This window comes from Eretmochelys imbricata, chromosome 1, assembly GCF_965152235.1.
Source record: "Eretmochelys imbricata isolate rEreImb1 chromosome 1, rEreImb1.hap1, whole genome shotgun sequence".
NCBI classification, from domain to species: Eukaryota; Metazoa; Chordata; order Testudines; family Cheloniidae; genus Eretmochelys; species Eretmochelys imbricata.
In genome coordinates, this window is record NC_135572.1 from 338,638,015 (window position 1) to 338,653,257 (window position 15,243).

Consider the following 15,243-nt stretch of genomic DNA (forward strand, 5'->3'; position numbering starts at 1 on the left):
GTAATTTTTGAAATCAAATATTTTTGGAAAGCAGGTTTCTGAACATTTTTTAAGTCAGCTCTTTTGGAAAACTTTGAAAAGATACTGCTTTTGAAATTTTCAAAAATGTTCATGATTTTTTCTCCACATCTTTTGACCAGCTCTAACCTTTATCATTTGGGACATCATAAAAGAAATCTGTGGCTCTAGTATTTGAGGAAATGTTGTACTAAACATCCACATTCTGCTCACAGGAAGGTAACATTTTCTAAAGTATCTAAGTCACTTAGATGCTTTTGAAAATGTTACCTATAATCAGAGTCCTCATGTTGCTTACAAAGCTATGCAGTGTTATAGGACCAATATGCTACTTGATGTCAATATGAGCAGAGATATGGTAAATTAAATCTCAGAATGTATTACAACTCATATTATGAACAATAATCAGTGTTTCCTGACATATAAAACAATTTTTCCCCTTTTGTTCTACTTTTACCTTACTTTGACCTTCAGTTTTTTTTCTGTACTATCCACTTCTACTGTACTTTACCTTTGCCAGCTTCTTAGCTACATGCATTCACATGACTTGTACAGTGAATTAAAACTGTAAACCCAACATTGAACCGTAAACAATTAGAAACTCATAGACTTAAATGCAGTGCAAGAAACCCCTGGGCATCACCCTCATTTGAACAGCCATCTTAACCCAAATTATCTCTCTCTCCTTCTGTTCTGCTCAATTCCCAAACTGCAAATTAATGTACTTATTTTCTTTCTTTCTCTTCAACTGTAAGTAAATATCAGGATATCAAATGGGTTAAGGTAAATATTCAGTTTTGCTGCTGCGATAGGGACCTATGCAGTGCCAGTGAGCATCTCACAAAGAAAATGCTGGTTTTATATTTTCTTTAATTAAGTTACACTGCATTTTACTGGGAGAAGGATAGTTTCTCAGGCTTGCTTTACTAGTTTTAATTTAATATGCTCTCAACAGACAAACAAGAGCCCCCTGCAGGGAGAACAAACACATCTGAGGCTCCAAATGAAAAAAATTAAGATCCTGGTAATTGATTCCTTCTGTTCCTACTTTTCCTGCTGTTAATCAGGGCCTTTAACTTGCCATAGTCCCCTCTCATCTTCTGAGATTCTTCTCCGCGCTGTCCTTGCTGTCTACTGTCTTTGCAGTATTGGTTAATCATCTGCATTTCTGAATGGCTGAAAGCTCCCATGAAGTCCTTTGGGTGGAACTGCAGTGCTCGTACAGAGCTGGCCCAGGTCCAGGGGGACCACTTGTCAGTCATGAAGGCCACCATATCTGAATCTAACACTTTGAAGTTGATCTTTGCTATTGTTTGCTTGAAGCTGTTCTCTGTTGCAATGCAATGGTAGAGTCCTCTGTCAGTATCCTGGACAGAGCGAATCAAGAGTCCTTGCTCAGTCGATATGATCCTTTCATTAAGTTTGACCTACAAGGACGAAAGGCAAAATAAACTTCTTATGGGCCAATTGATTATTCAAGACACATGTAATATCCTTTAGTGACTCTCTTTTCACATACGGGGAGCTTGTTCTGTGGAGAGTTTATCTGAATTTTATCTTTATTATGAGTTTCAACAGTTACTATTAACATTTGAGAAGATCAAGCCAGACAAGGTCCTTGGGAGGAGCCACACAAGGCAGGATTTTCAACCACCTCAAAGAGAGTAGACCCCTGGGGGTAGAGAGACTTTTCTCTGCCAGCATTACAGATCTGGGGAGCCTGCCCACTAACATCAGAGTGTTCTGCTAAATCTGCTGAAAGGAAGATGGAGCCCGTAAGACTGGTGGTTGATGTCTTACTGGACACTGGGTGGCTGTTGGGTAAATGCTTTAATTGGGTATTGGCACCAGAGGGCAATTCTATAAAGAATTATATATCTGGTGAAGATTCTATACAATGGTGTAAAAGTGGCTGTAGGAAGGATGTCATTCTGTTTTCAGTGTTGCAGAGTTTGGGAGAAATTTCCACAGCACACTATTTAATTTTAGTTTCATGCCTATGACAGTCGACGATGGTGTTTTATTAAATATTTTGATGTTGCGGCAACTTACATGGCATGACGCTTTGCAGAAATCTATTTTGAGTAAGTCTATTCTCATGAAATTTCCAGCCCAGTTCCTCAAGCAAAGAGATTTTAGAATTCAGAGAGATTCAGTTTAGTTGAAAAGAAACAACCCTTTGATCTTTTCATGGTTCATCCGTTACTAATTCCAGCATGTGTTATTCCAACACAATTACAAAACAGAAACACAAAAGGGGACTCAGCTATGGTGTATGTTTTTCTTGAGTAAGGAAGAAAGAATTGATTCTATGTTGCTAGCACAAGGTTTGAGCGTTCTCCGAGTATACCTCAGAAACAGCATGTTTTACTCAATAAACGCCTTATTAGTCCTCTCTCTCATTTCACAGGGTGGCCTGACATGAGTTTAACACTTTCCATTATTTATATTCTGTCACCTGCACCATGTTACCGTCTTCCTCTTACAACAGAAGTTCCTTTTTTATTCCAAAGAATATCTGCTTCAGATTTGAAATGGAAATGATGTTTCCTTTTTGTATCACTCAAGGAAAGCACTATACTGTACGTTCGAGTGCTGAAACCTGAGAGCCTTGGAGCGTGCAGTAATGGAAAATGTGATTACACCACAGTGGGGAAAATGCTTGTAGCCTTAAGTGGTTTTAGCTCAAGCTAATTTCTTGCTAAGGAAACCTGCCCCATTCCCCCCTCACTCTCCCTTTTATCTTCTCTATTGCACAAAGGTGCTGCTGTGACCAGACTTAATTCCTTGATTTTACACATCTTGTTTCTTTTATGCCTGCTTCCTCAGATCAACAGCATGTTCTGACTGAGCAAATAGTCCCATTACAATCACCTTGTTGTAGAGGAAAGAGTTTCTGCTTAATGTTTTGAATATAGGTGTAGGCTAGAATTTTCTAAGGGAATTAGGTGCCCAACTCCCATTAAAAGTCAGCTGGAGTGAAGTGCCTAACTCTCTTAAGCTCGTTTGAAAATCTCAGCTATAATGTATAATGACAACTGGCCCTCCTCAAGCTAAAACACTAAAATATGTTCATGCAACTTTCCTAACCTGCTTCATCATAACTAGACTGTCTGAGCCCCCTGATTGAATGCACTTGCCCCCTTCCCCCTTCGATTGATCCATTCTGCTGAGCTGCATTACTCACCTCTTTCCTTCGGTCATTGTCTTTCTGAAAGAGCCATTTAATGGACGCCTGGGGAGATTTAGGGGTGCACTCAAGAAAGGTGGTGTTGTTTTTCACTCCATACTGAATTACTTCTGCTGCATTTCTGTATGCTAGAAAGCAAAAGGGGGCAGATAAGACTATTGTACTACAGATGCCTGATTCTGACTTGGAAAGCAAACATTTACATGTCAGCAAAACTGGCAACCAAGGCTCCTTAACCTAGCTGAGTCACACCCCGTCTCAGACTCGCTAGACTGAAGACGTCCAGGAATCTGAAATTTGGAGGGGAAATCTATAAAAGAAAAGGAATGAAGTTTGGAGAAACTTCAGGCCAAATCAAACTGCAAATATGTCAGCTCTGGGCACAGATTGTTCTGAGAAATTTGGGCACCTGTTTGTGGGTCACTTAGAAAATCCTGGGTCAAATCCTGCCTTGTGCAGCCTAGGAATAATAAAAGGGCACAGGGAACTTCTTCTACCCAGTGCTCCCAGGTAGCAGTAGGCCAGAGCATCATCCTAGTGCTCTCTGTTGTCCATTAGTGACTGTTAGTAGCAAAAATCCCCAACGGCTGGAGATGGGACACTAGATGGGGAGGGCTCTGAGTTACTACAGAGAATTCTTTCCCAGGTATCTGCCTGGCAGGTCTTGCCCACGTGCTCAGGGTGTAATTGATCACCATATTTGGAGTCAGGAAGGAATTTCCTCCCAGGTCAGATTGGCTGAGACTCTGGGGTTTTTCGCCCTCCTCTGCAGCATGGGGCATGGTCACTTACAGGTTTAAACTCGTGTAAATGGTGGATTCTCTGTAACTTGAAGTCTTTAAACCATGATTGGAGGACTTCAGTAACTCAGCCAGAGGTTAGGGGTCTATTTCAGGAGTGGGTAAGGTTCTGCGGCCTGTAATGTGCAGGAGGTCAGACTAGATGATCATGATGGTCCCTTCTGACCTTAGGTCTTTGAGTCTAAAGGAGGGTGAGCTATTTAACATGCCTGTCAATGCCCCAGCATCAAAAAAATACAGCCCGCTACCCCAGGGATGTAGTTAGGCCTGTAGCTGTTCCCTGAATGTGCATTTTGAGGTGAGGTGGGGGCTAAAAAGGGCCAAATACAGCTTCTTTTTCAAAACAGCATTAAGATGCTCTTCAGTCACCTTTAGTCATGTAGTGTCACTCCACCCCCGCCCACTTGGTGCAGCTACGTCTATAGGTAGGCCAGGACTTAGCTCTAAACCTAAAGTCCAATGAAAAGCATAGATCAGACAGAGACTGAGACCCGGAGACAGAAGGAGATGATGCCAGTCTTCTCCTTGGACAGGCTTTCAATTGATTTATAACACTCTAGCAATACTTGGGCATATGTTGAGTTTATATCATCACCTAGACTTATTGTGCTACTTCACACTCTTTATGGATGAGTGAATGTCTGTTACCAACAACAAGTGTTTAGTTTTTTATTAGTTTGCTCAAATAATAATATTGGCCAAGGCTTACTTTTTCTAACATTACATGAAATGTAAGTTCTATTTCTGAGTAAACAGTAATGGTTAAAAATAAATACTGTAAATTGAACCACCTAGACATAGATACCTAAATCAAATAATAGCATCATCATAGGGCTGTCACTCTCTTTCCTCATTCTATCCCCCATCTCCTATTTCTGACCCTCAGTCATAGAGTCACGTCTAAAATTGGATTCTAAGCTAGTTGGGCAAGGAACCTTAGCTTTCTATTCTTTCTGTAAATTGCCTAGCACACTTTGGATTCTGTAATAACAACAGTAATAATATTGTAAATGTTATGGAAGCAATCCTGAAGTACTTGGCATTCAAAGGTCCTAATTTGGCAATTAGTAGGCCTTTGTGCATGCATGGAGCTTACTGCAGGACTGGGGCCAAAGTGAGTTTTATAGATGTACCTTAGGACTGAGTTATATAGGAATATGAGGGTCTATCTGTCTATGTTTTCTACAGTTTTTACAGTTTTCTATAGCATTGTAGTATCTAAATGCTTCCATCCTTTCACTAAACTTTTATCTATTGCACATTATTTTTATTTGTTATGTGTGCTCTGAAAGACAGAGAGAGAGAGAGAGAACAGCCCTAAGAGTTAACAATAATTTGGGTTAAAAGCCTTTACAGAATATATGTAGAGTGGTTATACAAACCTATTGGTGCTCAACGCTATATTTAAATGTAGCACTGTGTTGAAAAATGTTAACGCCTCCCATGTTAAAGAATGTTGAGGCATAAAACATGGCATGCTTTATGCCTTAGTTTCAAAATTGTCTTATGAATTTTCTAATACATTTTGCTCACATCAGTTCTTTTGTCTTTTTGGTGATTGTCCGATGTTTTTTCTTCTCAGTGTATTAGTTTGCCATAAAATGGCTTAAAATATAAATTATATGTTGAAAGAGTCTAAATTACGGTTTCTTTATTACCTTTTATTACACTGGAAAAAGTGGGAGAAGGGCCACCTACCTATACCCTAGCTCTTCTCTTCCCCACTCTCACCAAAACTTCCTTGAAAAGAGAGAGTGAAACACCCTAATTAATTAAGATTAGTCAATAGTTCAGTGGTTAGAGCACTCATTCAAGTTGTAGGAGACCCATGTTTAAGCCTCTGCTCTATCTAATTCAGAGTAAGGACTTCACCCTGGTTATCTTTACTACCAGGTTAATTGGCTATTTTGGGATATCTCACTCTCTTTTCCTAGAATTTGCACCCTGGACCTGAGAAACCTTCCTGATGAAGTTGCATTGGAACTGGATATGTTTCTATGAAAAATTTTGTTTTTGACAAATTGACATATCCCATCAAAAGACATCAATTCTACTACTGATGGCACAGTGTGAAATGGATGAGAGTTCAAAACAGGATTAAAATTACAGGTGAAAATGATCTTGATCCCCTAATCTCAATTTGTGTGGATTACAAAGCACAAGACTGTCACAGCCCTTACTCAGCCATGCAGGAGAGGAAGATGGAGTAAGGCACAGGTCCTCAAAGGTATTTAGGCACCTAACTCCCTTTGAAACCAATGAGAGTTAGTCATCTTGGGGGAGGGGAGGGGAGAAATAGCTCAGTGGTTTGAGCATTAGCCTGCTAAACCCAGGGTTGTGAGTTTAATGCTTGAGGGGGCCATTTAGGGGTCTGGGGCAAAAAAAATTGGGGATTGGTCCTGCTTTGAGTAGGGGGTTGGACTAGATGATCTCCTGAGGTCCCTTCCAACTCTGATATTCTATGATCTTTTGATGACCTGGGCCTAAATTACAGGTATCACCCTGTTTGGACTTGCTTGGAATTGGGAGTGGAAGGCGCCTTAGTTCCACTGTTGTACCAATAAAATAAAAACCAGCAGGATCTTACCAAAGGAAAAAGGCAAAATACCACATTTATTGTGAATACAGAAAGAATCCTAGTAAGCAGTTAGTTATAGTTATAACATTCCATTCAATCTCATATTTATTCACACATTCATTCATTCATACACACACACAGGTTCTGCAAGGTTGTTATCATAGTTACCAGCTTTAGAGTTGCTCATGCCAAGCCACTGGCAAGGTGGCCTGGACATGAGGAGGGAGCAGGGCCTTGTCAGATGCTCATCTGATGCTCCTGGAAGTTGGTTTGCAGAATCAGACCCCCCAAAGTTCTCACTTTTTAGAGTCTATTTTTATAGGAATTTCTTCCTATGCCAGTCTTTGGGAATTGCTTCATCATGCTGTTGCTGAATCAATCAGCAGATAGCACATTCCTGATGGCTCCAAGATGTTATCTTGTTCTTTGGTTCTCCCATTCTTGAGGCTGTTGGGTGGATTCCAGTCTGCCCTCCGGGGGGGTCCTCTGGTTATTTCCACTTGACGCCTTCTTCAGCCGATGGACACTGGATTCTTAGGCTGGCACCTCCCTGATCATTCAGTTATTATCCACACCAAGCATCCATCCACATACATCCTCTATCTCTATTTTAATCACAATTGTTAATACAACAAAAGGGTGGGGAGTCTCTGGGTGCTGTTTCTGTTGTTAGAGTATTGTTTTGAGTCTCTCTCTCTGTGAATTGCTTTGAGAACAGACTCTGTCTTAGAATGTACTAACACAGTTAGCAGCTTGCAAGTTTCACACATAGAGGGAGAGAAACAGTACCAAAAACCAAGAGATCTCTTAATTAGTAATACCCTGGAATTTAAACTCTGGGGAATCAAACTCATTTGTGATTTTAATACAGAACTTCTTTAATATGATCCAACATAATCCCCCTTTTGACACTAAGATTTATAATCGTCAGTGTCACTTTCTATGTAGCCTATTCAAGAGAAGGTACTGTGAGGCAATTTGAGTTTGTGATTCCAATTCATGCCACATACATGATCCTAGTGATGTATCTTTACTACAAGGTTCTGGGGCAACAGGCAAGGTGAGGCACACCCACTTTTGAGGAGTCCATTCGGTACAACCTCTAGTGTCCAATAGCTTCCCTCCCTCCCCAGAGTTAACTTTTTCACTCTTTTTGTATTCCTGGAGTGCCTCTTTCACTATTTTCAGCTGGCTTTGGGTATTTGTAACCAGCACCTTCCAATTGTCTGCTCCCTTTTCCGTTTGTGCCTTTTCCTCTTTACATGAGGACAAGCGGAGGGAAGAATCCTTACATGCCTCCCACAACAACCAAATTGCTGCTGCATCTCTTTTGGCAGCACTAGAAGGTTTGTATATGAGGATATACTGAGCCAATCTATCCTCTAGGTCCCAAATAGTGCAGACATCAGCTAGGGCTTGTTTAGTCCAAGGACTGTGCCCAAATTTTTGAAGGATTTGTTTAAAAGGTGTAATTTCTTTAACAAAAGGTGAGATTGGAGTTCCTTCTGACTCCATTCTTCCCTCTGGTACTGGCTTACCCTGTTTTCTTTTAAACATCTTAACATGGATATTTCAATCTCTTTGTCACTGCTGGTATTACTTAGCAAGTGACACAGCCTAGATTCTGAAATCATAGCTTAATGTATGCGTTTTTCCCCTGCTACCTTCCCGGAGGCCAGCAGGTCCCCTGCTACCTTCTCGGAGGCCAGCAGGTCCGGTTAACCTATTTCTCCCTGCTACCTTCTCGGAGGCCAGCAGGTCCGGTTAACCTATTTCTCCCTGCTACCTTCTCGGAGGCCAGCAGGTCCGGTTAACCTATTTCTCCCTGCTACCTTCTCGGAGGCCAGCAGGTCCGGTTAACCTATTTCTCCCTGCTACCTTCTCGGAGGCCAGCAGGTCCGGTTAACCTATTTCTCCCTGCTACCTTCTCGGAGGCCAGCAGGTCCGGTTAACCTATTTCTCCCTGCTACCTTCTCGGAGGCCAGCAGGTCCGGTTAACCTATTTCTCCCTGCTACCTTCTCGGAGGCCAGCAGGTCCGGTTAACCTGTTCTTTCCTGGTACCTTCTCGGAGGCCAGCAGGTCCCCTGCTACCTTCCCAGAGGCCAGCAGGTCCAGTTAACCTATTTCTCCCTGCTACCTTCTCGGAGGCCAGCAGGTCCGGTTAACCTGTTCTTCCCTGCTACCTTCTCGGAGGCTAGCAGGTCCCCTGCTACCTTCCCGGAGGCCAGCAGGTCTATTTTAATCTGTTTTCCCTGCTACCTTCTCGGAGGCCAGCAGGTCCCCTGCTACCTTCTCGGAGGCCAGCAGGTCCCCTGCTACCTTCTCGGAGGCCAGCAGGTCCCCTGCTACCTTCTTGGAGGCCAGCAGGTCCGGTTTAATCTGTTTGTCCTGCTACCTTCTCGGAGGCCAGCAGGTCCCCTGCTACCTTCTCGGAGGCCAGCAGGTCCCCTGCTACCTTCTCGGAGGCCAGCAGGTCCCCTGCTACCTTCTCGGAGGCCAGCAGGTCTGGTTTAACCTAATAGAAATGCCTAGCTCACTAGAGCTGGCGGTGTGCACACCAATATTTACAATAACTGAGGTTTTTTACCAATATTCCCCCTTTCGCAATTCCCCAGCATCTCCACCAAAATGTTGTACCAATAAAATAAAAACCAGCAGGATCTTACCAAAGGGAAAAAGGCAAAATACCACATTTATTGTGAATACAGAAAGAATCCTAGTAAGCAGTTAGTTATAGTTATAACATTCCATTCAATCTCATATTTATTCACACATTCATTCATTCATACACACACACAGGTTCTGCAAGGTTGTTATCATAGTTACCAGCCTTAGAGTTGCTTATGCCAAGCCACTGGCAAGGTGGCCTGGACATGAGGAGGGAGCAGGGCCTTGTCAGATGCTCATCTGATGCTCCTGGAAGTTGGTTTGCAGAATCAGACCCCCCAAAGTTCTCACTTTTTAGAGTCTATTTTTATAGGAATTTCTTCCTATGCCAGTCTTTGGGAATTGCTTCATCATGCTGTTGCTGAATCAATCAGCAGATAGCACATTCCTGATGGCTCCAAGATGTTATCTTGTTCTTTGGTTCTCCCATTCTTGAGGCTGTTGGGTGGATTCCAGTCTGCCCTCCGGGGGGGTCCTCTGGTTATTTCCACTTGACACCTTCTTCAGCCGATGGACACTGGATTCTTAGGCTGGCACCTCCCTGATCATTCAGTTATTATCCACACCAAGCATCCATCCACATACATCCTCTATCTCTATTTTAATCACAATTGTTAATACAACAAAAGGGTGGGGAGTCTCTGGGTGCTGTTTCTGTTGTTAGAGTATTGTTTTGAGTCTCTCTCTCTGTGAATTGCTTTGAGAACAGACTCTGTCTTAGAATGTACTAACACAGTTAGCAGCTTGCAAGTTTCACACATAGAGGGAGAGAAACAGTACCAAAAACCAAGAGACCTCTTAATTAGTAATACCCTGGAATTTAAACTCTGGGGAATCAAACTCATTTGTGATTTTAATACAGAACTTCTTTAATATGATCCAACACCACTGCCACAACTCATTGGGCAGTGTAGATGATCCGGTGCACATCAGGGTGTAAAATGCTTCATGAAAAGGAATGGAATAATTTACTCATCCCTCAGTGCAAAGGGGGAAAGAGGAAGACTTATGACTCAGAGTGGTGTCCAAGTCACAGTGCGCCCTGGGGCTATTCTGGGGTATGTGTGGGAGGTGCAGTTTACACACCACCCCTTGCTCAGGGCTATGCCCAAAAGCATAATCTAGCTCCCAACAACTTTACAGTTCAGTATAATTATCAGGTGCAAGATTGGAACAGATGGGTTTAAAGGACATGGGCAGTAGTGTGTGGGGAATAGAATAGACCATCATTTCCCTATAGCTGACTCAAGTCAGCGCTACGGGACTCTCACTTTATAATATCTCATGCTGTTTTATCATACAAAGGCAACATTTCATGTAAAATGCAAGGAAAGGATGTTAAGGAAAAAAACCTATCTCAGGTTTGGAAAATGACTGTGCTTTTTTGCTGCTTTACCAGTAAACCACATGGCTGACGTGAAGGATGAGTCACATGAAGGAAAGTTCAAGTGCTCTTTAACAGTACGATCATCTTTCAGTTACAGTACCTTTCAGGTTAAATCCTCGGCACTGAGTCATAGGATTTCCATGTCTCACATCTTGTCTACGACTCCGCCTGTAATATTTGGGAAGTACAAACTATGACTAAAATAGCCACACTGTAAAACAGACTATTCACCAAATTATATATTAGTGTCAGTGGTCATGACTTACTGTAAACAATTCCATGTTTTGCGACTGGCATGCATATAAGGTTCAGATCTTGGTCCTATTTAAACCAATGGAAGTTTTCCCACTGAAATCAATGGGAGCAGAGCTGGGTGCTAAGATTGACCCTATTCATGAAAATGGCAGACTCTTCTGAGTCTAACTCAAAGAAGATGAGTTGCATTCAGGTTTCTGAGAAAGGTTTCAACTGGTTTGCATTGTATCCAAACTGGTTCATCCATTCTTCACTATCAAGCAGTATGTCCTTCCAACAGTCTCTATTGTACAGTGGAGCAACATAATCTTGTAGGCTCGATGACTGCTCCGCATCAATTACTCACTATTTGACTTTAGATAGGTTACTTAGGCCAGTGTTCCCACTGGCCTAAGTAGTCTGATTACCAGAGGTACTGAACACCCACGCCTGTCATTAGTTCTCATTGGCTGAGTTGAGGTTGCTCTGCATCTCAGAAAATCACACTACTTATTTTGGTGCCTAACTATGGATTTACCTGTCCTACTCTAGGCAATTGGTATGGAAATGTGTGCCAGAATCTCTCTGTCTTATAGGATGAGTAATAGTGCTCTGCCTCAAGGGGATATTGTGAATTTTAAGTCATTAATGTTTGTGAAGTGCTTTGGGATCATCAGGTGGTCATGCTTTATCCTATTATAACTATTTTTCTCCACATGAATTCATGCCTCTAAGCCCAACACAAAATTTGGTGGATATCTCTGTCTGACTTTAGAATTTGCAACAAAACCTGAAACCAGGCCAGTGTTATGTGGCTTAGGATTTCCTTTACATTTAATACTCAATATTCAAAATGCTGCAGCACTATCACATGGCCTAAAGATCTGCAGATGAGAGAGAAAACAGTGAACATCAGAGTAGGAAAATATCTAGGTAAACCATAATTTGCTGCGGTCTTTCAGAAGCTGTTCCTACATCCCACTAACCTAATCAAGAGACCTTATCCTGACAGTTTACTATTTATCCAGAAATAAGAAGTGGAAATGTTTGTTTGGGGAGGATGTGTTTGTGGGTGTTTTCAGGACATAAGGAAAAAGTCAGGTGTTTTGAGGTTATGCGGTGTGGGATGACACACAGCAGTAATACACAGGGCAGAGAGGAGGCAAGAGAAAGATTGACTGTAGAAAGATACTACTGTCTAGACTTGGGGATTTGGCTCGATTTACTGATGTTTTCTCCAGCACAAGCTGTTTCTTTAGATAAAGAAACAACTCATTTCCTTAACATATGAAAAACAGATTGTTTTCCATACTGTTTTTGGTGTTTACTTTGGTCTGCAATAAGAAGCACATTACAAACAGCAGTATAAAACCCAATGGAAATAACATGGCTATACATGATGGAAATGGCAAGAGGTCAACTGGAAATTATAAATGTTGGGCCTGAGTTTCCACTCTGTTATACCTCTTGACAGTTTAAGTTGTGTTGGTTTCGGGTGGGCTGAGAATCAGAGAGCTGGAGCCAGCACTCTGACCACTCCCCATCCTCCCACCCTGGGCTTTGGTTGGTGTCCGAGAGACTCTGTCGTGAAGACCAGCGGTCAAATGCTGAACTTTGCAAATTGTAAACAAATACTACTACTGCTGCTACAAAAAAGCAAGGTACCTGCGCCATAAAATATACTTTGTTCATTCAGGACTAACTTGTGCTTTATGAGTTAATCCCATGCAAGAGGTGGCCAGTAGGTGCCCTAACCCAGGAGAAGTCCAGCAAAGGAATGGTCTCTGTTCCCTTTTTTGCTCCCAAGTGTTAGCCATTGGCTACTGGCACCTGATCAACTGGCTGGTCCTCTGGGGGATGGAACCAAGGCTCCACCCATTTTCCATCCCTTTCTGTCAGCTCCCCAGATATCTGCAAAGGGAGAAGTACCATGCACACTGTCCACGGGCACTTCCTTGCATCTACAACTGTGATGCAGGGAGGTTACACAGAGGAATGTGGGTCTCATTCCCCTTTTGCTCCTGCACAGGCCAGGCTAAGACCCCACTTGTAATGAAAAGTTTAGTTTGATAATATTTCACACAATGTTTATTAGATATTCTGTAGTCATTTGTAGAAGCAGTGAATTATTATGAAACTTCACTACAGCCTTCTGCTATTAAATATTTCCCTGGAGAAGTGGAGCAAGGTTGCTATTTTGCATAAAAAGTACGGTTTGTGCCATTAGCTCAGTGAGAATGAAAGACCTTCTGTTGTAAATTAAAGAAAAATTGCTTTCTATGTCCGCTTTAATGAACCTCATGTTGAAAATCCCAAATCTAGTGGGTATGATATGAAATGAAATTTGCCTGTATTGGTCTGTTTCCCAGAGCAGGGTGAGAAACAGTCTTCTTGTCCTGTGAATATTTTTGAGAGTTTGAAAATATTTACCATCATGAATGGGGTTGAAAAGTCAAAATCTCAAAAATGTTTGCAAATAGAATTTTTTTTAAAAATTGGTTCATACCAATCAAAACCTTTTGTTTCAATAATTTGTAAATGTTTTGTTTTGATTTCTACTTTTTCTTTTTTTAATATTTTTTGGTCTACATTTTTAACCGGAATATATGATTCCGTTTTTGGTTTGTTTCAAAAATATTGAAATGGAATGTTTTGACAATTCCAAACTTTTCATTCCAACATTTTTTAAGTCAGGGGATTTGTCGAAAAAGACCCTGTGAATAGTTTTCTGTCAACAAATCAGTGTTTTTTGATGAAAAGTGACTCACTGAAAAATTCCCAACCAACTTGTTTCCCTATAAATAGTCCTTTTCAGTGAGGAGAAACACAGAATAAAAAGATTTAATGCACCACACAAACTCTCAGATATTATGCTGAATGAAAGGGATTACCATGATAGTTATATCCACAGCAATTTAAGCAAAGGCAAAGGAATCATTGGATTCTGATTCTATTCCCACATCACCATTACCTCAGTGTAATTCCATTCACATTGGTGCACATATTGTACACCAGAGGAGGATTAGGTGCTTGTTGCATTAAAATTAGAATGAAATTTTTCTTTCACAATATATTGCTTTTAATATAAAAAGTGACCTCTTTAGCAGATAATTTTGGTCAGTGTGCAATGCCAAATACAACAGGTATTTCAGTATTATTTTTAAAGAAGCCAGCAACAACAACAACCCCCTTCTGCTATCACATTACATGACCCATGATTACATATGAAAGTAAACCCCTGATTTGTACTTTTCTTGCAAATCTCATCAGACTCCTCACCTCTTCCCTGTTGGGTAGAACCTGGAGCAGGAATTGCCATCCCAAGCACAGTAAGGATCTCTGGCTAGGCAGCAGTCAGCACAGGCTGTTCCATAGATACGGCAGCGATGCAAAGATACCTGCGTGATCCCTTCATCCGAGCTCACATACAACTGTTGCTGTTGAAGGCAATGGAAATGTTTATTACAGATGTGGAGCCTAGAGGATCAGCTCCACTCAGGAGCTTAGTTAACATATGCATAAAGCCTTCAATTCGTTTTGGAATTAACTGAAAACTGAGAGGTGAGCCACTAAAGGGTTCAAAACCAAAATAAACAGAAATCACTCAGGTTAATATGCCTATAACATGATCACCTCCTGTTAGAAAATTCTTAAAATGCTATGGAGAATGCTAATGGTTTTTTGGACATTGAGTCTCATTATTTTGTCCTGCTGCAGCAGGTCTGAGTTAATATAGTTCAGATTTGAGGACTTGGTCCTTAGTGAGAATTGCTGAATCAAGCCTTTGAGCTAAGTAACTTCTCTGCATACAGTCTCCTTAAGAAATATTGTGCAAAGCCTCTAGTTGGATTTCTCATAAACTCAAAACTTAGAGGTCACTATGGACCAGATTCTGAGACTCTTACCTTAAACAGAACCTTACTCCAGGCCAATGGGGCCACTGGAGTCAATGAGACCACTCATGGAGTAAGGATCTTTCAAGGTGAGTGAAGCCATCAGAATCTGGAGCAAACTGACTGGTTCTAACCAAAAGCCAGTTAAATAGCATTTCTTAAAGTGGAAATAAACCCTGGATCTGAGCATACCTGAACTGTGGTGGCCTGAGTCCCTCTCTCTCATTATGCTGGCAGATCTCATTGAGTTTAATTTCAGAAATAGTAATTAATTAATTAATACTTCTGAAAAGTCTTGGGCACAATTCAGTAAAGTGAAATTGTTTGAATACAGAATTTTAGCTACATTTTATTTTGGTTGTGCAGTCACACAACTATTATGATCACCATCACCATATTAATGATTCATGTCAAAATAGCCATTATGAATTAGCTTGACAGATACAACCTCATCACAGGCACCATACCACCATTC

The 15,243-nt window shown here is 41.3% G+C and overlaps 1 protein-coding gene across 2 annotated transcripts in view; it reads right to left on the reverse strand.

Moving 5' to 3' along the window:
* Positions 1-1,031: 1,031 nt before the first annotated feature.
* The window catches only part of SEMA3C (semaphorin 3C), a 169,053-nt gene continuing 154,841 nt past the window's right edge, over positions 1,032-15,243 (reverse strand). For both annotated transcript variants that reach the window (XM_077807872.1, XM_077807873.1), the window contains 4 exons: positions 14,155-14,312; positions 10,742-10,809; positions 3,206-3,336; positions 1,032-1,445 (listed from right to left, as the gene is read on the reverse strand). In XM_077807872.1, the coding sequence (XP_077663998.1) occupies positions 1,032-1,445; positions 3,206-3,336; positions 10,742-10,809; positions 14,155-14,312 (771 nt within the window). The remainder of the gene's footprint in view (positions 1,446-3,205; positions 3,337-10,741; positions 10,810-14,154; positions 14,313-15,243) is intronic.